This window comes from Lutra lutra, chromosome 9 (genome assembly GCF_902655055.1).
Source record: "Lutra lutra chromosome 9, mLutLut1.2, whole genome shotgun sequence".
Classification (NCBI taxonomy): Eukaryota; Metazoa; Chordata; class Mammalia; order Carnivora; family Mustelidae; genus Lutra; species Lutra lutra.
In genome coordinates this window covers 26362672-26384757 of record NC_062286.1, presented here as the reverse complement: position 1 = coordinate 26384757, position 22086 = coordinate 26362672, and the positions used below count along the sequence as shown (strand labels likewise).

The 22086-nt window shown below is 42.3% G+C and overlaps 1 protein-coding gene across 6 annotated transcripts in view; it reads right to left on the bottom strand.

Moving 5' to 3' along the window:
* EIF2AK2 (eukaryotic translation initiation factor 2 alpha kinase 2) overlaps positions 1-22005 on the bottom strand; it is a 30644-nt gene extending 8639 nt beyond the window's left edge. Inside the window, exons 1-13 of one of the 6 annotated variants that reach the window (XM_047745135.1) lie at positions 21800-22004; positions 19376-19513; positions 16580-16711; positions 16082-16202; positions 14383-14540; positions 12475-12601; positions 11865-11947; positions 11604-11697; positions 9628-9662; positions 8343-8405; positions 6719-6841; positions 3269-3388; positions 1518-1698 (exon numbers count right to left, since the gene is read on the bottom strand). In XM_047745135.1, the coding sequence (XP_047601091.1) occupies positions 1518-1698; positions 3269-3388; positions 6719-6841; positions 8343-8405; positions 9628-9662; positions 11604-11697; positions 11865-11947; positions 12475-12601; positions 14383-14540; positions 16082-16202; positions 16580-16698 (1224 nt within the window). In that variant the 5' untranslated portion in view covers positions 16699-16711; positions 19376-19513; positions 21800-22004. Of the gene's footprint in view, positions 1-1517; positions 1699-3268; positions 3389-6718; positions 6842-8342; positions 8406-9627; positions 9663-11603; positions 11698-11864; positions 11948-12474; positions 12602-14382; positions 14541-16081; positions 16203-16579; positions 16712-19375; positions 19514-21479; positions 21776-21799 lie in introns of those variants that run through there. The other 5 variants (XM_047745134.1, XM_047745136.1, XM_047745132.1 and 2 more) reach the window with 5 other exon arrangements.
* Positions 22006-22086: the final 81 nt, after the last annotated feature.

Here is a 22086-nt window from a genome sequence, read left to right as displayed (position 1 = left end):
TATTGTTAAAGGAAGATGGAACCAGGGGCACCTGGTGGCTCAGTTGGTTAAGCGTTTGCCTTCGGCTCAGGTCATGATCCTGAGGTCTTGGGAGGGAGCCCCGAGTCAGTCTCCCCAGTTGGTTGGGAGTCTGATCTCCCTCTCTCTGCTCATACATTCTCTCTTGTGCTCTCCCTCTCTCTCTCAAATAAATAAATAAAATCTTCAAAAAAAGAAAGAAAGAAAGCAAAAAAGATGGAACCAGGCAGATTCCAACACAAAGGCCTCAAGCCTCCAGTTCCTGGGGGCAGACCAAAGACACACTTTTATGGGCCAATTATTCCCGTCTAAGCCCAACAACTCTATATCCAGGAGCTTCTTTTTCTCAAGAAACTTTTAGCTTCATTCCTCATTCCTGGCTTATCAATGAGCAGGGTAAGCAGACAGCCAAGATCCACAGAGATGAGGTGCTTCTGCGGGATCCAGAGTGATCAAGAAGGGCTATGTAAAGAAACTGAGACCAAAGAAGACAAGCAGAAGAACGGGTCGAGCAAAAAGTACAAAGCCTCCGTGCTAGGATTCCGCATGGCTACTTTGTAATGGGAGGAGGCAGGTTACAGGGAAGAGAGATTGGGGGACACTGTGTAAAGCTCTCCTGTCCCTTCTTTCATTTTGACGAGAAGGTAAAATGGAAAAACAGCTCATCTAGACCATGAAAGAAGTGAGGAAGTCCACAGAAAACAAAAATACCAAGGTATGCTATGTGTTCCAAGTTTTGGATTACTAGTTTTCCAATCGCAGGGTAGAAATGTCGAACCAAATCCCAAGAAAATTCTAGACTCTGGACCCAGTATCTGGGACTGCCCTCAAGAGTAATGACTTAAGAAATTAGGAGGGGGCACCTGCGTGGCTCAGGGGGTTAAGCCTCTGCCTTCTGCTCAGGTCATGATCTCAGGGTCCTGGGATCAAGCCCTGCATTGGGCTCTCTGCTCAGCGGGGAGCCTGCTTCTTCCTCTCTCTCTGCCTGCCTCTCTGCCTACTTGTGATCTCTCTCTCTGTCAAATAAATAAATAAATAAATAAAATCTTTAAAAAAAAAAAAAAGAAATTAGGAGAACCACCTTCCCAAAGCCAGTCATGGGAGTCTCTTCTGCTTGCCAAACAAGCCTGAGTAGCGGTAGAGGCAGGGACAGAGTGGCCCACTGGTGTGCCAGCCACAGTAACCATCTGCACACGGATGTTCAGCTTCCGAAAGCTACTGGTACTTGCACCCGGAGTATGATGAGCGGCCAGATAGCAGCAGAAGTGAATGAGCTCCTGCCTATAGGGCTCCTTCTGACTGTCTCGATAAATTCATTTGTCCTGGAGGTCTTCTGTGTGCTGCTATGGAATGGTATTTGGGGCAAGTTCTAGATCCATTCTAACTTTAAAGGATTTAGTATTTTTCAGGACTATCCATCAATTCTAAAACTAGAGAAGGAAAATTTAAAAATGACTGTATCATATTTATCAAATCTGAACAGTACATTTTCCATTTACCTTAAGGTCTCTGTGAATTAGCTCTTTGCTGTGTATATACTTTACACCTTCTGCTATTTGTTCATATAATTCCAGAGACAAAAGTTTGTCTGGTTTCTTGCCTCTTCTGTCATCAATCCATGCTTCCAATGTCCCCTTGTCACAGAATTCCATTTGGATGAGAAGGCACTTAATCTTTGGTCTGGATATAAAATTCACAGTACAAGTTAGCAATAAAAATAAATTCATAAAAAATAACCTTTCTTTTTAAAATTGTACTTTATCTCCTTAAGAATCCCCAAATATGTCTCAAAACAGAAATCTAAATATAACAAACTTGATCAAAATATAATAAGTCATCTTTTCATTTAAATCCTAAGTTCCCAAATGTCCAGAGCTTTATTTGTGAACTATAAAGTATGAGTCTGACCATTCTTTAATGGTGAAGGATCCTGGATCACCTTTGCTAATAGGAATAAGAACATTAACGCGATGGAATTAAAGAAAACCAAAGTTCACCACTACATAAAAGAATTCTGGAACATTTTAATTTATCATCAACCTATTGAGTTCTGTTTTGTGGAAGGCCTAGAACAGGCACCGAGAGATGAAAAAATGAGTTAGATGCCATCCTTGCCATCATGCGGGTTACGGTTTAGTGAGAGAAATACATGCAAAACAAATTGAAAACAGCGTAAGGAAATGTCCTCAAAGAGTAGTGCCAATAAATTCCTATGACATACCCGTGAGGACTGAGTCTGCTAACCATGCTTTTATGTTGCTTTCTCAACTAGCTTGGCCTCAATATTAACTTATATTCTTTGAACTTATGTTGGCTAGAAAATAAGAAGAGAAAGCCAAGAATTTGCTAAAAGCTGAAGAAGTCCTGTCTGTATGCTGATGGTCAGTAACTCCTGAAACTAATGATAAAGCTCTCAATTACCTCTCCACCATGGGGTGGGGCTGGGGCTGGCGTCGGGAGTCAATAAATGAACAGGACCTCAATGTCCTCAGGATTTCTGTGAGGACAGTCCTCAAGAAACACTGGCTGGCTTTCAGAGGGACATGCCAGGTTTTTAGAACCTTCCAGTCCTTTTTCAAGGGCCTGAGACAAAACATGAGTGATACCCAGCAGGGTACCCCCATCACAGCTCATAGTCTTACAATTATTTTCACTGCCCACCATTCCACCATAAGTGGTGTGACTATATTCAACAGAGACTCCTTGGGGCACCTAGCTGGCTCAGTCGGGAGAGCATGTGACTCCTGATCTCAGGATTGTGAGTTCAAACCCCTCGTTGTGCACGGAGTCTACTTAAAATTTTAAAAAAATTTAAATTTTAAAAAGAGAGAGACTCTCCACCCAATTGACTGCACTCCACAAACCAGGAGCCTCTGAGAAGGACAGGAAAGTGCTAGAAGCTGAGGACAGGCTGCCAGCTGTAGCATCTACAACACATTGAAACCTTCTTCATGAAGCTGCGTTTACAGCCTGGCCTGAGGTTGGGGCACGTGAGCAAGCCTACACATTGAGGTTCTGAAAATAGCTGAGGACAGTTAAAAAAAAAAATTTAAGCAAGTCGGGAGCAAGGAATAGGAGCCACGAAAAGATTGCTCGTTATTTCCTTATATGGTGAATAGAGACATAACAGCGTCCAAAACAGAATTTGTGGTTGTGATAGTACTAATTAATGGCCTTAACTGGTGGCCCACACTTCATAAATAACAGTTTCCTCCATCCTATTAGAGCTACGAGAATTCTTTGTAGTTACCTTGAAGGATTTATGCTGTCCTCAGGATGGTAATCGTCCCCAGCCCAGCAATTACAGTACTGAACAATATTTGGGTGATGAAGCTCTGCCAAAGCTTTTACTTCACGCTCTACCTTATTCCTTTAAAGAAATAAGGAAGAGAAAAGTGTCATTATACATCCCTGTAAAAACTACAAGTCTAGTAACAGAAGACAACTACGTGTGCTTCCTTATTCAATGGTCACCCTGGTTCCCACACCCTGAGTGTTTAAAATGGAAGCCAGGAGGGGCACCTGGGTGGCTCAGTGGGTTGGGCCTCTGCCTTCGGCTCAGATAGTGATCCCAGGGTCCTGAGATCGAGCCCCGCTTGGGGCTCTCTGCTCAGCAGGCAACCTGCTTCCCCTCCTCTCTCTCTCTGCCTGCCTCTCTGCCTACTTGTGATCTCTGTCTGTCAAATGAATAAATTAAATCTTTTAAAAAAATAAAAATAAATGGAAGCCAGGAGCCCTGCAAAGGAAAGACTGAACACACAGAAAATACGCAGCTGTTCTCATTCTCAACATAACAGAAGAAGCGGTGACTTCATTAATCCCAAGTATCAGATAATTTAAAAGTCATTCGTGGTGGTCTCCGAAATGCCAGTCATGCAAACCTTGGTAACTAATTCACACATCATATTTTGTTTAGACTTGTGTTAAAATCACTTTGGATTTCTCAAGCCAACCCTGTTTGGGCTGCAAGGGTAATCCAGGCAACTTGAAGAACGCAAATCAGAATTTTCAGTGTGTAGCAAAAATAGACAAAGGAGATCTCCTATGCCGAGAAAGGGAGACTACACTGTACGTGTGGGAGCTTTAGATGGATATGGGATCAAGAGCAAAATTCTGCACTACACAGAATTATTAAATTTGAGATTTCAAGGGTGAGAGAGGGTAAGAAAACATTTTATAATCCCATTTTTTAACTTGAAAAGTTCTATACCTACATGACACAAAATTTATAAGAATAAAAGAAGAAAAAGTACTTTAACAGTCCTAATACAATCAGTGATTATTTTGGTTTATTTCTTACCATCTTTCTTCATACACATTTTTTTGGTTTTAACTTAATGACTTTTTTATTAACATAAAATGTATTATTTGCCCCAGGGGTACGGGACTGTGAATCATCAGGCTTACACATTTCATAACATTCACCATAGCACACACCCTCCCCCATATCCATAATCCAGCCACCCTCTCCCTACCTTTCCCCACCCCCCAGGAACCCTCAGTTCGTTTTGTGAGATTAAGAGTCTCTTATGGTTTGTCTCCCTCCCAATCCCATCTTGTTTCATTTTTTTCCCTCCCTACCCCTATGACCCCCCACCCAGTCTCTCATATTCCTCATATCAGAGAGATCATTTCATACATATTTTTATATACTTATAATTATAGTATATAATTTTTATCCTATTTTTCACATAACAGGTTATTTTTACATTTTCCTTGTTACACAATCTATGTAATCTATACATATCATGTAAAACTTTCTCATTAAGATTTCAAAACTACAAAAAATTAGAACAAATAGTATCATGACCTGCTACCTAGCCATCACCCAGATGAAACAGTTATTAACTCCTGGCCAATCTGGTTTCATCTATGCTCTTACTCACCTCCTCATCTCCCCTGGATTATTCTGAAGCAAATTCCAGCATCATACCATCTCACTTGTAAATACTTTCAGTATATAAGCCTCACTTCTTAAAAAAAAAATTTTATTTATTTATTTGACAGAGAGAAAGAGAGCACAAGTAGACAGATAGGCAGGCAGAGAGAGAGAGGAAGGGAAGCAGGCTCCCTGCCGAGCAGAGAACCCAATGCGGGGCTCGATCCCAGGACCCTGAGATCATGACCTGAGCCAGAGGCAGAGGCTTAACCCACTGAGCCACTTTGTTTTGCCATTGAGCAGGGGAGAGAACAGAACATACTTAATCACTTGTTCATTGTTGGACATTGATTTGTTCTCATGTTTCACTGTTATAAATGACACTGTGATTTACATCTTCTTGTGCAACTTTTTCCATCATTTGGATAATATCCTTAGAATAGATTCCCACACAGGAAACCCGTGTGTCATGGTGAATAAATATTCCAAGTATATTCATAACTGTATTATACTAATTTATGAAGACACTAAAAATGTCCAAGATACCGTATCCTTATCATTGTTAAGTATTACCATTAAAAAAAAAGTTACCGAATGTAAGGCATAACACTTCATTCCTGTCAAGCAAAACAATGTGGAAAGAGGGGCACCTGGATGGCTCAGTCAGCTAAGCGTCTGACTCTTGGTTTCAGCTCAGGTTATGGGATCGAGCCCTATGTCAGACTCCATGCTTGGCATGAAGTCTGCTTGAGATTCTCTGTCCCTCTCCCTCTCTGCCCCCAACCCCTGACCTGTGTGTGCTCTCTCTCTCGCTCTCTCCCTCTCTCTAAAATAAATAAATAAATCCTTAAAACACACACACACACACCCCAACGTGGAAAGAAAAAGTCTTGTTTTGATGCCAGGTGGGTATGGAGGGATTTCAACTGTAAGGCATTGTCCATGGCACAGGAAGTAGGTTTATTTGGCTGAGATGAGGAGTGGCTAGGACTCCATGCCTGCTTCTCCTTTGCTCACATCGTTTTCCTTAGCCCATGACCCCTTCCCATCCCTGGCCAAGCTTTCTGAGGACTTTTTTCTTTCAAAAGATTTTATTTATGTATTTGTAAAAGAGGGAGAGGGAGAGAGAGAGAGAGAGAGCATGAGTGGGGGGAGGGTCAGAGGGAGAGAGACAAGCAGACTCCCTGCTGAGCAGGGAGCCCGATGCAGGGCTCGATCCCAGGACTCTGAGATTATGACCTGAGCCAAAGGCAGATGCTTAACCCATTGAGCCACCCAGGCACCCCCAAGCTTTCTGATGACTTCTGACTAAAAATGCGTAACAGATCCCGTGTGGGGATAGCCCAGACGAACATATCCAACTCACAGAACAGTGACAGATAATAATACCTGTTCTTTTTCAGCCACTACATTTTGACATGGTGTATAATGCAATAATAGACAAATGGGACGGGTACCAACTAGCTTGTACTGCTGACAAATCAGTTTGCCTCTTTGGGTCTCAGTCTCCTAATCCGTAAAGTGAGGAGAGGAGACCAGAAAATGTCAAAAGTCACCGTTTACTAGATGATTCCATAACTTCAGTTTTCATCAAGTCAGAACTGAAAGAATGAACAATGGTCTACTCATTTTTTTTTCAGTGAAATAACCACGGTAAAATGGGGTTATGTTAGAGGAAGCCAAGCTCCTGATGAGAGAGTGACATTTTTAAGGAAGACTAGGAAAAAAGTAAATAATCTGCTAACGAAGATGAGAGACATTAAAAAAAGAATTGTGCAGGTTCACAAACCTTCTCATTCGAAGAAACAAACATGTACTTACTCTTTATCATATTTAACACGTTTAATAACATAAAACTTCCCAACAATTTTGTGCTTTGCTTTGAAAACATGACCATATCCTCCTGAGCCAATTGGCGTTATTTCTGTAAAATCATTAGCAAACCTGAAAAGAGAAACGCCACTGTTACTCTGAGTTCTGTGGTCATGGCCCTCTCCCCACCCCTGCCCCACCCTTCCACTTCCCCTTAAGGTCACCAGCTGGACAGAGGGTATAACAAACATGGCGCTCCCTTCTAAATAAGAAGAGTGAAACTCTTCAAGCATCAAGTCTTAGTTTCTCCCGCTCCTGCTCCCAACATATCTCGTGGTCATGCTGGTTCCCCAGCTACCACCAAGCTATCATAAGAGAAATGGGCATGGTCTCTGAGCTTACCTACGTTTGTAACTACCTGGTCTTCCCCCCTCTCTCCTGCCCCACATTCCATCATTAAGCCCTGGCAGTTCTACTCCCCAAACACATCAAAGGTGTGTGCTCACTTTTCTCATCTCCAACATCTTCACACCCGTTCAAGATCCCATCAGCCTCCTTCAGAACCGTACTGGCTCGGACACTCCACTCCCTCTCCTTGCTTTACTCCAGTCCATGAGCCACACAGCAAGCAGGGTGAGAAATTCTGAAAATGTCTCTTTGTTTTTGCCTAAATGGTCCAACAGCCCCCTTTTGCTCTCAGCAAACCCCAGGAAGTCCTTAGACGGCCTACAAGGGGTCTCGTGCTTCCCTCCCCAGCTTGTCCAGTGGCATGGCGCCCTTGCTCACCACACTCCAAGCACACAGCCTCTGCCCCTTGAACACTCACACAGCTCTCCTACCTTCACTTTTCCGCATGTTCTGCTTTTGTGAAGCCACACACCCCATCTCCCCGTGCTTAACTCATCCTCCAGGTGCCCCCACATGGGTGACCCCACAGAAAGCCTTTGCCTCACCCCTCACACTAAACCCAAGGGTCCTATTTCTGTTTTGTACCATGTCATTGCTTTCCCTTCACACCTCTGACCAGAGATTATAATTACAGATTTTTCACATAATTATCATCCCCACAAAACTCTGTGAGGGTGGAAGCTGTTTCTATTTGTTCCTGCTCTAGATCCAATGCCCAGCACAGTGCCAGGTATATATGAGGTCAGTGTCCTCCTGTTGCAAATAGGTTTCACGTTTGTTTTTGATATTTTGTTTAAACCCAAACACATAATCTATCACAAGAGGAAACTCTTTTCAACATGAAATCTGGAATGGAGCTGGAAAATGGAAAACAGATTCAAGTGGATCTACTTCGATTCCTTTGGGGGTCTTTTAGAAAAAAAATCACTGGCTTAAAGAAATATTTATCTTCAATATTAAAAACTTCCATGGATGTCAGAGAACCTCACTTTAAGTATCACACAGATCTACATTTACCACATTCCACTTGGATTCATCTAAACATTACTTCTCCAAGAGATAATGATCCTTTCGGGGTCTGACTATACCAAAAAAAAAAAAAAAAATTAACTGTTCAGAGAGAAATAGAATTAATCTGGCTGGTGTACAATAGTCCCTTCAGAAGATCTGTCCAACGAGCAAACATATCCTTAAACAGATCTTTTTTTACAGGTTTCCCTCTTACCTTTCTTCCACAGTGTGCTTGTTTTCTTTGCTCACAGGAGAGTTAAAGGTAGGTGCCAAAGTTCTAAAATTTAAGAGAAGAATATAAAACTCAAATAAAACTCAAATAAAAGAGAACTTTATGTCATGTACTAGTTTTTTTTATATTGTGAGTCCACTATTAGAATTACAGGGTAGAACGTGTTAACCTTTCTTTTATAAAACAGTATACTGACAGTTCTCCTCTGTCCACTAATAATTTTTCATTCCTTTCCTGATTCCTTTTTTTTTTTTTTTTTTTTGCCTTACCACATTCAATGTTGGTGATCTACCAGCTTCTCCTTTCTCCCCTACAGACTCAAAACCAAAGAAAACAGATCTCCTTGCTCCTGGTCTTTGTACTTTATTCCTAGAGGGTGGTGAGCCATGTGCTCTGGGAAGTGCAAACCCCAGTGAAAACTAAACATATTCAAATTGCTATCTTCCCCCTAAGCCCTCTTGAACTTCCTTAACCCCATCAGTGCCCATGATTCCCATCTGTGTCTCGTCCACAAGGACCAATCTTCAAATCCTTTCTCCTTTGCCTCTTCTTCACCCTTATTGCAACTCTATTCCCTCAAATCCTGTCCACTCTTCCTGTACAGTCGGGCTTGCAAATTCTCCTCACCCCTCATCACTGCCATGATAACCAAGATGTCAGATCACCTTCCACACACCTCTCCTGCCTCCACCTAAACACCCACATCAGGAATCATCGTTCCCTGACACATCTCCTCTGGTTCAGAATATGTTGGTGGCCCATTATGGCCCCTATTGCCATCCCGTCCTCATTGATGACTCAGATTATATCCTTGTTTTTCTCTTCTGTTCCAGAAACCAATCCATCATTATTAACATAACCTTTGATCTTTTCCTTTTCTTACCCAAGTCATTACACCATCCGAACCCTACCTGCCTGTCTGTAAAATAATGCAGTTCTCTGGAAAGTGCCTCTCCAGGGTCACTTCTGTCAGCCTTGTCCAAAATAATGCCCTTAACCAATGTCTCTAGTGATACCCCCACAGGCCCTTTCCTCTACAGTGCAGTGTGTACCTAAATTCAAAGACTTCTCTACATATGTAAAATCACTTGTTTATAGATTTCAAGCTTTTTTGGGATCCTTAACCATGCTTTCTACTTCTGAAATTCCACTCAAAGAAGGGTATATAGTACTCTACAAATACTGAAGACCTAGTAAATAAAGTTAACAACCTAAGTCTGAAACAAAACTTCATTTCCAAATACGGGCACTGCATCACGATACCCACCTTTTCACCTTCTTTTCACTACTTCTGACATTGCTCTGGAACAAAAGGAAATGAAAAACAGTTTTAGATGATTCAATCAGTTATCTTGCTTTATCCTCCTGTGCTTCTAAATGGTTCTGTGATATTTCTGGCTCGTTAGATGAACAAGCCTCATCAACTTAGGTATTCTCATCAAGCCCTGCTTCTCAGTTTACTTGGCTAGATCGAAGTTCTCACTGTTATAGCAACTAGACAGATAAGGCAGTGGGGGAGGGAGACAAAAAAGCAATCAGGGCAAGTTCAGCAGAAGCACTGATTCCCCCAGGACAGACCACAGCCCCCCTGGTGATCCCCCTGGGCCAGTGGGTATAAATAAGAAGGCGTGCATCACAGTCCTCTACAGTGCTAAAGACTCAGATGGAGCTCAGGGATCCAGTCTAAAATAATTCCCCAAGTGTTTCTTATCTGGTCATCAGTTAAAAATGGCAATGCTAGGGGCCCCTCCGTGGCTCAGTCATTAAACACCTGCCTTCAGCTCAGGTCATGATCCCAGGGTCCTGGTATGGAGCCCCACATCAGACTCCCTGATCAGTGGGATGCCTGCTTCTCCCTCTCCCACTCTACCTGCTTGTGTTCCCTCTCTCGCTGTCTTTCTCTCTGCCAAACAAATAAATAAAATCTTTTTTTTAAAAACGGCAATGCTTAAAAAAAGAAGAAAAAGAAAAAAAATGGCAATACTAATAATTTCATTTTTAGCACAAATTAATAATTTTAATATTTAGCAAAAAAAGAGGAATCGTCACTCTCAAAATCTCAAAAGTTACTTTCACATAGCTATTCCTTATTCATATTCACTCTTATTCTGGTAGGTTTTGTAGTATTACCAATCTGAATATGTTGACACAGAGGGAGGAGCGTCAAACTCTTGAGTTTATGAGCTCAGAACACTTCCCACTGTGTGATGACTACAGTATATTAATGTAGCCATGCTGTTAATGGACAATGTTTCTTAAGACTCTTCCTGTTACAAATGAGGTTGCAAGAAATATGTTTCTTTGTACTATGTAGGAGTGCTTCTCTAGGAGACATCCCCAGGAATGGAACTGCTTGAAGGCATGGCATCCACACCCTCCGCTTCACTCCATATGGCCAAACTCTACCAACCTATACTTCCACCCACAGCACATGGTTGTTACAATCGGGAACACCGCTCTGTGACACTTAGTATCGCCAGACTCAAATTTTGCCATGGTGATGGGTTTAAAGAAGTACCTAACTGCTGTTTTGATCTGCATTTTCCCTATTACCATGCAGTAAAGCATCTTTTCATATTTTTGTTGCCTATCTGGGTATCTCTTCTCTGAATTGCTCTGTTCAGATCCTTCTCCACATTTTTCTGAGCTGCCCTTCTTTTTCTTATTGATTTGTTTCAAGTTTGTTATAAACATGGCACTTGTGCAACACGAACTGTCACCACAAAAATTAGTTCTGATTTTTTTTTTAAACAGGAGCAGACTAAATATTAAAGGACATTATGAAGTACTGTCCAAGATCACAGGAATATATGGAAACATGAAAGCGAGTAGGGAGAGGAAGACGCAAGCGAAGAGTGGAAGAATTTTGCATGTGAGGAGCAGGGGTTAATAAAGAAAGGAGAAGGACGTCTGGGTGGCTCAGTTGGTTAAGCCCCTGCCTTCGGCTCAGGTCATGATCCCAGGGTCCTCGGATGGAGTCCCTCATTGGGTGCCTCTGTCCACCGCTCTGCCTGCTTGTGTGCTCACGCGCTCTCTCTCCCTCTCCCTCTCTGACAAATAAATGAATAAAATCTTAAAAAAAAAAAAGAAAGGAGAAAGCCAAAATGCTGCCACATATTAATAGGAAACAAGAGTGTATGAGATAAAAGTGGAAAAATTACAGTTGAGGACTGGAGGCAATTTTTAAATGAGGAAACACAACGGAGAAAAAGATTATCAGGAAGCTAGAGGCTAATACTGTACCAGAGGAGATGAAGAAGTGTTGACACTGATGCTGTTACAATTTCTTTCTGGAGCATTTGGTGAGGAATCATTTTCAAGTGGTGATTTAGAAGCACTAGAAGAAAAGGGGATCATTATTAGTTGGTCAATGCTGCCTATCTTCTGTTGATCAGAATTTTTTTCTCTAAATTCTCCTTAAACATTAAGCATTTTCATAAAAATGTGACCTCTCAGGCAGCAATCTAAATTTGTTAAACATCACCGCTGTTTGTCCACACTTACGATATGTTTTTCACCAAAGTGCTGTTTCTGGAGTCACTAGACAAAGTAGTCCAAGAATCACTGGATGCTTCTGAGTCCTCTTTCTGAAAGAAAGAGTACCCCTTAGGAGTTTTAAGAGCAAATACATCACTTCTCCACACGTTTCAGTCTCTGTGTGCTAACTACCAGATTTATTTATGGATGCTTGATCTAGATTTAAAAAACGACCCTGGGGGCACCTGGGTGGCTCAGTGGGTTAAGCGTCTACCTTCGGCTTAGGTCCTGATCTCAGGGTCCTGGGATCGAGTCCCACATCAGAATCCCTGCTCAGGGTGAGAGTCTGCTTCTCCCTCTCCCCCTCTTTTGCCCTCCCCCGACCCCATCCAAACTCTCTCTCTCACTCACTCTCTCAAATAAATAAAACCTTCAAAGAACCCAAAGCACCCAAGAGAACTTTGCTTTCTGGGGTCTCATGGCCCCATGGCTCATGGCTCATTGATGAAACACAGAATGGAGGAATCCTTTTGCTTTGTGACTGGCTGTCTTGGCATCATCTAAATGCAGTCTTAGGTCAAATCCACTTCAAAAAGAATCTTAAAATTTATAAGTTAAATCCAAAGGCAGTACATACCATGGAGGTCTTCTCTAACTCTATCTGCTGATATGCAAATTTCGCGGCCATCTGTTTTGCCTCCTGCTTAGTAGCACCTCCGCCAACAGCATATTCTTTCTGTCCAATCTTGCATCTATAATAAAATCTAGGAGAAACGATAAAGAATATTCACCCAAATACCAAAAAAAAAAAAAAAAAAAAAAAAAAACCCCAAAAAACAAACCAAAACAAAAAACAGTAAATCTAACTCAGGATTTGGAAACAAACACAGATGAACAAAGACCTTAAAATCACCCTAACTTAATGGGTAGGTTTACAGTTTGTATCTTGTAGCATATAAATTTTTGTTAAGACGGCTGGCCGATTTGCTAGAATAACCAGGACTGGTTGATGTCTCCGCTTGCATTTTTCAGGTAACTTCTCTTTGTTGCTTTGCCGAAAGATCTGGTGAAAAAGGAACTTGATGGGGATTTAAAAAAATTCCTCAAAGGTCAAAAGATACAGAGGTAGAGAAGGAAGAGAGATCTGGGGAATTTTTCAGAGATGCTCAAATGGAAAGAAAAAGCCTACGTTGGGAAAGTAGGACTTCTACAGGAGAACCAATAAGGTTACGGTGTTTTGTAAGGAATGGGCAAATCAGAGATTTGGTTCTAACTTCAGGATATTCTGCTCCCTGTTCATGTGTCCCCAGACCTAAGGAAATCCCCATAGTGCAAGAGCTCCATGAAGTCCATGCCCTCCTCATATGAGATGTAAGAATATTTGTGGTGAGGCAAGGATCCAATATAGAAGAACTCTATTTAAGGTGGAAAAGCAATGGACCTGGTAAGCCTCAGGGAGTTATTATATATTACTTCAAAATTATTCCAGTATTATTGGCCATGGAGGCAAACACACCCAACCAGGGTGGGTCTTCCCTCCTGGACCCTGAAGGCAGAACTAGATTGAGAGACTGGGTGGTATGTACAGCTCCTATTCTCCCAGGCACCCTTAAGTAGATGTCTTCTCTCTTTTAGGTAACTCATATCAGAGTGTTTAATCTCAAAGAAACAAACAGGTGAGCTCTGAAACAATAGAACAGCCTCCTACTTTATTGAGATCCACTCACACAATTCACTGTGGACTCTTCCATGCCAAAGAATACTCTTCTATTTTCCTCTTCCTGGTTCTGGCCTAAAAGCCATCAGAGTTTTCAAAGTCCATAACTTTTCAGAGTCAATTCAGAGGCCGGTATCCTGAAGTGGTTATCTGGACTATTTGCCATTTAGATTTTTTTGGTTGTAGCCAAGAAGCAATTTCCTTCAGGCTCATTTGCTTTTTCCTTTTACCAGTTCCTACCCATTCTTTATCCTCACTTCCAAAGTCTTGGCAATTCTGAAGCTCTCCTCCATCCCACCCTTCATATTTCTTAAATCTGGGTCTCCTCACAGCCTATGGCTAAAACCCGTTTCTCTTAAGACGTGATATTTGTCTAAAAAGTGACACCATTTAACTGAATTTGAAGGACAAACACCTAGACAAATGGCTCTCTAATCTGATGATGGTGAAAGAGTCATTTTACCTACACCTGTGGTCCAGTCTTTGTCACACAGCCACTCCCACTGTGACCTGTGACCATCTCCACACACCCCTTCCCCAGCAGGGCACCCCATTCTCTCTTAGGTCTCCTGCAGACTAAACCATCCAGATATACCTCAGAAATAAAGGATTCCCCAGATTCGACCCATTAATGTATATGGGTCCCATCCTCAGCAACTAAATATTTTAATTATGAAAAAGACCAATTGTGTGTAAGTCATATAAAACCTTCCATGCAAAAGGCCCCAAAAAGGAGGACAAATATTTCTGGAAAATTAGACATGAAAACAACCCCATTCTATTGCTTAGATACAATGAGACAGAAGGAAAAGATGAACTACATCTCACCTTTCTGGCCCAGATTCGTTCAGTTCACATTGTTCATAATTTACAGATAGTTTTTCCTTCTGGGCAAGCCTATTCAAACGGCCTATGAAATTCTCAATGGATCCTATTCCTAGTCCTTCTGAAGTATCTGTTGTTGTCAGTGATAAAGAACTAACTGCCTACAAAGAAAAAAAAATCTTGTTTAATACAGATGAAAACAAAGATTTAACCATTTTATTTCCTCTAATAAAATTACTACGAATAATTTGAAAGACAACTTAGATTTTATGTATTGCCCTAGTCTACTATCTTCTTGAGTAAAAGTCTAAGTATATGTCTTTTTCTACCAGAAAAAAATCCATGAGAAAAAAAGATAACAATAGGAAAGGAACCATCCTTTTATAGTTTCCTACAGAAAAACAAAGTAGTCAACTTCCTCATTTATCCATATAAAATACTGTAACACTGTCTACCTCATTTTAGGCTTTGTAAATCTCAAAAAACAAGATAGCCAATGTACAAGTAAAGCTATCCTGGATCACACCTTATTGGGAAAGAGTAATATAACAGCACCATTCATTCCATTCTTATCTGTACCTTTTTCCTAATCTGGCAAAACCCTGTCCAAAGTTTTTTTACTTTATTAATCTTGTCAAAGAACTAACTTTTGGCTTTATGGACCTTCTTTATTATTTCTTGATTTTCTTTTACATTAACGTTTGGCCTTGTTGTTATTTTCCTTCTTCTGCTTTTTTTTGGGGGGGAAAGGCATTCTATTGTTCCTTTCCTAACTTCTTGATTTGCTTTTTCTGGCTCATTAACATTTTGTGAGTTTGTATTTTGCCAGATTTACTTTTCCCAGTTTTGTTACAAGGGTGACATCCTTGAGGAAGACTTTTCAGGGAAGTATCTTAAAAGTCAATGTTTTCAAGATTTTCAGTATCTGAGAAAAGATCTTCCTTGGTCCCACATGTAAATGACTGCTTGTCTCATTTTATTGCCAGTTCTCTGTTATCCCGTGGTTTGAAACGATGCTGTGGACAGCAAGATATTTTATTTTTTTCTTCATTTTTACATTTTAATTATTTTAATTTTAAAATTTTAAATTTTAAATAATTTCCTTTATCTGCCTCAATGCTTATAGGATTTTTTCATCATCCCTAGAGTTCAGGACTTTCCCAATGCTTGACATTCTTGGCAGCTCTGTATTTTTGTGTATCTGTTGAGTTATTTTTATCTGCATCAAGGTTTTCCTTTATTTCAGAAACACTTTCCACTGGAATCTCTTCAGATAGCTTTCTCTGTACTCTTTACTCTGGTCTCAGCCTCTGAGAAACCAATTCCACGAATGTTGGATCTCCATTACCTGTCCTGTTCATCTGTCATCCTCCCCACAGTCCTTCCATCTCTTTGTCCTTCCTCCCCACTGTCCTTCCATTCCTCAGTGGGGGGGGGCAGTGGGGAGCTCCTGCCAGTTCATTTCTTGCCTTTGCCTTTCCCACTCACTCAACTTCAGAGACGGTGGCTACTGCTGGCACTCTAAATAGATATTGGCAGGCTTTGCCCACCACTTCCTAGATGAACCTCTCACTCAGGGCTCTACAGAAATGGAAATTGTGGAAAAAGACTGAACTTCTGAATGGAAGAGAACCTGTGAATGGCTTTACTCTGTCTGTGGGTGTTTTCTCCCAGAGTAAAGTTTAAAAGGGCATTTACTCACCTTGCTTTCTTCGTTAAGTTTTTTAATAGCTAATTCGGCTGCAGCATTTTTGGCCTCCTTCTTTGATTTACCTTCAGCTTCTGAATATTTTCTCTCATTTATGATAACTTGAAATGTAAACCTGATTACAAAGACAATATTCACAAAATGTTATTAAATTCATGCATTGTCTAAGGACAAGTGTTCCAATCACACTGCCTCCTGTGACCTTGAAGGTTTTAACCGGTTCAACATAGAATTTAAGCAGTGACACACAAACAGCAGAAGAGCACATCATCTTTGCTGTAGAGCTAAATTATTGACTCCAAAATTGCGTCAGAGTTGCCATTCTTGCAATTCATATTTTATAGAGATATACCTTTTTAAAAAGCAATTTGGAGTGCCTGGTTGGCTCACTCAGTAGAGCACGCAATTCTGAATCTCGGAGTTTAAGAGCAAGCCCCACATTGGGTGGAGATAATACTATTAAAAAAATCTTTTAAAAAAATAGCAATTTACTTTAAGTTATGTGCAGGTCCTTTCTTAGACAGTTCATAATACTTAAGTACCAAGTTGCGCTTCTGACAGTATATATTAAGTTCTTCTATAGAAAAACTTGGTGGACGCACATTGGCCATTTCTTCTAGGAACCTAGAACAGAAGAGATGTTTGAAAAAAGTGACACAGAACATATTTAACCTGATTTTCCCAATCCAATGTAGGAGACAAAACAGGATAAGAAGAATCTTCTTTCTAAGGCTCATCTCAGCCCCACATAAATCCAGAGAAGACTTTCTTACAAAATCTTTTCCCTTCATGATGTGCACACCAAGTGAATTTCTCCAAAACTTTCTACTTTTAAAACTCAACTGGCCAAAAAAGGAAAGGGGTCTTTCTCTTCTACTCTGCTCTCTGCTTCCAGTGAGGGTCAGACACGGGTTTGTCCACCTGCTTGAGCTACATGAGTAGAATCAGAATTCTTCATGCTGAGAAGAAAAAGGTCGGGAGTACATACGTAAGGTGAAGTTTATGAAATCATTAAAGATTTCACTATACAGAAACAGATTCCCCTATGAAATCCCAAAAATCTTCCCTTTAAAGTTTGCATTAGTCAATTGTAGGTAAATTTACCTGGGTAAATTATGACCCTAGTTTATGGGTCTCATTAGACCCAGAGGGTAGCAATGATTTAAGTCATAATGAAAATCTAAAAAAATATAGAATCTAAATATAGGAGCCAAAACTATGAAACTCTAAGAAGAAAACATAAGGGCAAATCTTCAGAATCTTGGGTTTGGCAGTGGACTCTTTGCAATGACAGCAAAAGCAAAGCAGCAAAAGGAAACAGAGAGATTGGGCTTTATTGAAAGTAAAAACAGGGGCGCCTGAGTGGCTCAGGTGGTTAAGCGTCTGCCTTCAGCTCAGGTCATGATCCCAGGGTCCTGGATCTCTGTTTTCTCTTAAATAAATAAATAAAATCTTAAAAAAATAAAAACACTTGTGTCACATAGAACACTATGAGGAAAATGGAAATCTAAAGAAAGGGATACCTTAGTTCATATATCTGAGAAGAGTCCAGTATCCAGAATATATAAAGAACTTTTACAACTCAACAACAAAAAGACAATCCAATTAAAAAACTGGCAAAGGACCTGAACAGACTATTTCTTCTAAATAGTCTAGTGCCCCAGGGCCCTGTTTTAGATCTCCTCTCTGCTCTACTAACACAAACTCCCTCTAGACTTAAGGCTTTAAATTCCACCTACACAATGATAGTTATCAAAAGAACACCTCTACCCCTGACTACTTCTTAACTCTAACTGCTTCTGTCCAGTAGGCTGCCTCCTTGAAATGCTCTTGACTATACCCCATGCACTGCCTTCGTCTGGTCAATTCCTATTTCCTATAGATTTCAGCTCAGATGTCACTTCCCAGACACCCTGGAAGAGGTCGTGGTCCTGTGCTCCACAACAGCTCTTGTCCCCTTTCCTGCAATTGCTTATATAACTGATGTCTTCCAAAAGAGACCATGAGCTATAACAGGGATGGGGCCAGGCTGTTAGAATAGGGGCTCCATAATCAATGAATGAATATCTACAGACCTTCCCCACCTGCATGACTTGTCACATACTTGTCTCTTTGCTTTTGAATGCAGTATATGCACCCTCAGTCCACCAGGCAACTCCCACTCATCTGTGAGGCTCCCACATTTTCTTTGATGTTGGGGAGGCAGCTAGTCCTCCTCTAAGGGTCCACCACTCCACCTTGCCCAGCTCCCATAACAGCCCAGTCAGTGAGCAATTTGGGAAGCAGGTTCTATGTCTTACTCCTTTTGTATCACCAATACCCAGTGGCAAGCAGGAAATGCTGAACACTTGGATGGTGTATAGGAAAATGAAAGAATGACTCATTAAAATTAAATATTCTACTCAAAACCCCCTCATCTTCTCCCTTTTCTTCATCTGCTGTTTTCCGTGCATCCTTTCTTCATTTATTCAATGGATGGCTAGCAAGTGACAGGCATTATTGTGACAATGAGTATCCGGATGTGGACAAGACAAATTCACACCCGACCTGCATTCCACTGAGGGAAGACAGAAAATGACCATGCACAGAAACCGGTAACAGGAGTGGACATATGATGACCCAATGGCCAGAAGTGTTATAATGAAATTAAATAGGGGTGTGGCATAGGAGGGTGAGTTGGTAGGCAGAGACAGATAAGGGGGAGGTGGTTTTAAACATAGTGCTCACAAAAGACCTTTCTTGGGAGGCAATTTTAAATGAAGACTGAATGATGAGAAAGTCCATTATACCAAGATATGGGGGAAGTGTATCTCAGGAACCAGCATGGCCTTGGAGGGGATAACAAAAAATAGGGGACTGCTGCCCAGTGAATGAGGGGGAAAGAGTAGGAAATAAGTCAGAGGGGTCAGTGCCATGCACACAGACCTTGTAGGTCATGGTCAGAACCAATGGATGGTATTCCAATTGCAACAGGAAGTTACTGGACATTTTCTAAAAGGGGGGATGTGAGTGGATTTATGTTTTAAGTGATGACTCTGACACTGTGTAAAAAATAGAGTCTGGGGGCAGGGACAGGTATGGGTAGTGGAGCAGAGCACAAGCAGAAGCAAGAAGACCCAGCAGAGGCTGCTGCCATGGTTTGGGTGAGCAATGATGGTGGCTGGAAGCACATGCTGGGAGTATCTAGAGTCTGCGCAAAGGCAAAGCCGTCACGTTACTGCTCAGTGTCGTGGAGATAGTCAGACTAGAGGTCACACTGATCTGGGCTAGACCCTCTCTGAACTTTTCCTTTGTGACCTGAAGACAGGAATAAAAACAGCAGATTCAGAGGTTGTTGTGGGGCAGAAATCAGACAAAAAACATCCAGCAGAGTCCTCCTCTCAATAAATGGTGCTCCTGGTCTGCAATTCTGAAATCCAAAAAGCACTAAAAACAGAGATGCATTTTTTCTTTTGTTTTGTTTTTGATAGGTTTGTAGCCCCCTGTCTAGACCTGAGCTGACATGAGTTATTTAAGTTTTCATGATACTTTGTTATTCACTTATACATTTCACTACATAAATTGTTTTATTCTAGAGGGCTGCCCTCCAATTCTCCTGAGAACATTCTGTAATAGACAGGATTTACGCTGGCTTACCTCGCTAAAATCCCAAACTCTCTGAATACCTGAACATGCCTGGCCCAAGGGTCATTGATAAGGATCTTTAGCTGTACCATTATTTTTAGGAACCAGTGTCATTTACTTTGGTCACAACCATGAGACCATACATCAGGCTGGGAGGGGATCACAGATATCAGAAGAGCAGTCATGGAAGAACCCTTAGCAACTATATCCTGAAGTTCTATCATCCACTCTAAGCCCCCAGCACTTTTAATGTTAAGTAACTACCAATCATCAGAAGGACAAGTCAGTTCAAATTTAAGTAAAATATATGTGCAAACTAAGAAAGTGCTGAATTAACATGTTTGAAAAAATACTTCCAAGTCTGGGGAAAAAAAACAAACAAACAAAAAACATTGGGCTTCTTTTCAACTACTGTCAATAAATCTTGTTTTGATTCTCTGTTCTCATTTTCCTAAAGGAAATTTCCAGCAAAAATCACTAACGGGTGTTATGTGTCCACCTTCTTCATCTTACTTTGTGGCCTCTGTCCCTTTTGGCCAACTACCAGCTCCCTGAGGACCCCGCCCCTTCCGGGTCTTGCACAATGCTTGGCCTACAGCATGCATTCAACTAGTATCTGATTGTTCAATGAATGAACTACAGGTCCAGGGTTATGGATCTTCAGGTTGAACTAAGCAAAGTGAAGAAGAGCATAATCTGCCCCAAATTCTAATCTCTTGACAGCAGAGTTTACCTTTTAGCTATCCTTTGGGAGCCGTTTCGAGTACTAAAGAAATCACAGTCAACAGGAAGTCTCACTATTCTCTAATTCAAAAGAGAATTTAGAAATTGCCATTCATTAAACAGATATTTAATGAGAACCTATTACTACTAGGGGTTGGGGTGGTACCGGTGCACAAAACCCTGCTCTTGTAAACTTACTAGAGGAGGAACACAGACAAATCCATAAAACAATGTCACTGGCTGATAACTACTGTGCTGGAAACTGAAGCAGAGAAAGGGTGAACAGGCAGGGAAGGGCGGGGTTTCTTTTACACAGCTGGTTGTTCAGAGAAGGCTGCTCTGATTAGATGTCACTGCCAGAAGTACAGGGTAAAGCAAAAGAATGACCTGGGGGAAGAAAGAGCTTTCCAGGAAGGGGAAACAGGCTTGCAGAGGCCCAGAGGCAGGCATGTACTTTCCTGTATCCCAAAACAACAATGAGGCCTGTCTGGTCACAGTGCAGAGAGCAAGGAGCCTTGTCTGAGCCATGTACTGATTTTTTTTTTTTTTTAAGATTAATTTATTTATTTGAGAGAGAGAGCACACGCATGAGCTAGGGGGAGGGGCAGAGGGAGAGAATCTCAAGCAGGCTCCTGGCCCTACTTGGTGGGAGGGAGGGAGACTCCAGATGACTGGGAGCTGTGCTCCATCTCAGGACTCCCAGATCATGACCTGAGCAGAAACCAAAAATCCGTGGCTTAACGGAGCCACCCTGGCACCCTCACTGACGGAATTCTGATGGGATGGTGAGCTATTGGAGTGATCCAAGCAGAGTGTCCTGTTCTGACTTAAATAACCCCCTCAGCTGCAGCCTGAGAAAAGATATGGTGGACAGGGTGGTACAGGTTGGGGCAGGGGTAAGGGGTAGGATGGGGTGCGCTAAGGCAGGGCAATTGGGAAACAACTGCAACTGTGTAGGCAGGAGATTTTTAGCCAGGGCCTATTTGGTCAATCTACGGGAAATCCAGGCCTCCATATTTCCCTTCTGTCACATTTCCCAACTTACCTGTTTTCCGCTAGATCCCCCGCCACTCGCCACCCGCCACTCCAGCTGGGGAAATTCGTTACTTGCTCTTATAGAAATTCCTCGCGGGGGGGAAATGGCTTTCAGACCCCACTGCGCTGCGCGGTCGTTTCCCGGGCTCTGGCAAGGGCCCCGCACCTCGGCTGCGGGCCTCGGACGGCGCTCCCGCGCGGCCGGGCCACGGATCGGGGGCCTCTCACCCGCGTCCACGTCCCCCGCCGGGACTCGGCCTTGGCCGCGCCCGCGCGGTCTCCTCTCCCCGAAGCCCCCCGCGCTCCCCGCACGCCCAGATCCCTACTCACCCGCCCCGCCGCCGCGGAGCGCCTGCGGGGTCCGGACCGCTCACTCTCGCTTTCGTTTTCCCCGCGGGCTCCGCCTTCCGCCGCGGCCGCCCGGCCCCCTCCGGCTCCCGGATCGCGCGAAACTGGAACCGCGCGAAACTGGAACCGCGCTCGGAGTTCGCGCCGGGCGCGCAGGCACCCACATGCTGCCCGGTGGCCGCCAGGCGCGCAAGGACCTTCCTACCCTCCCACCCGGGCTCCCGCGTCTGTTTCTGCCCCGCCCCCGTGTGCAAGATCCGTCAGCGGGA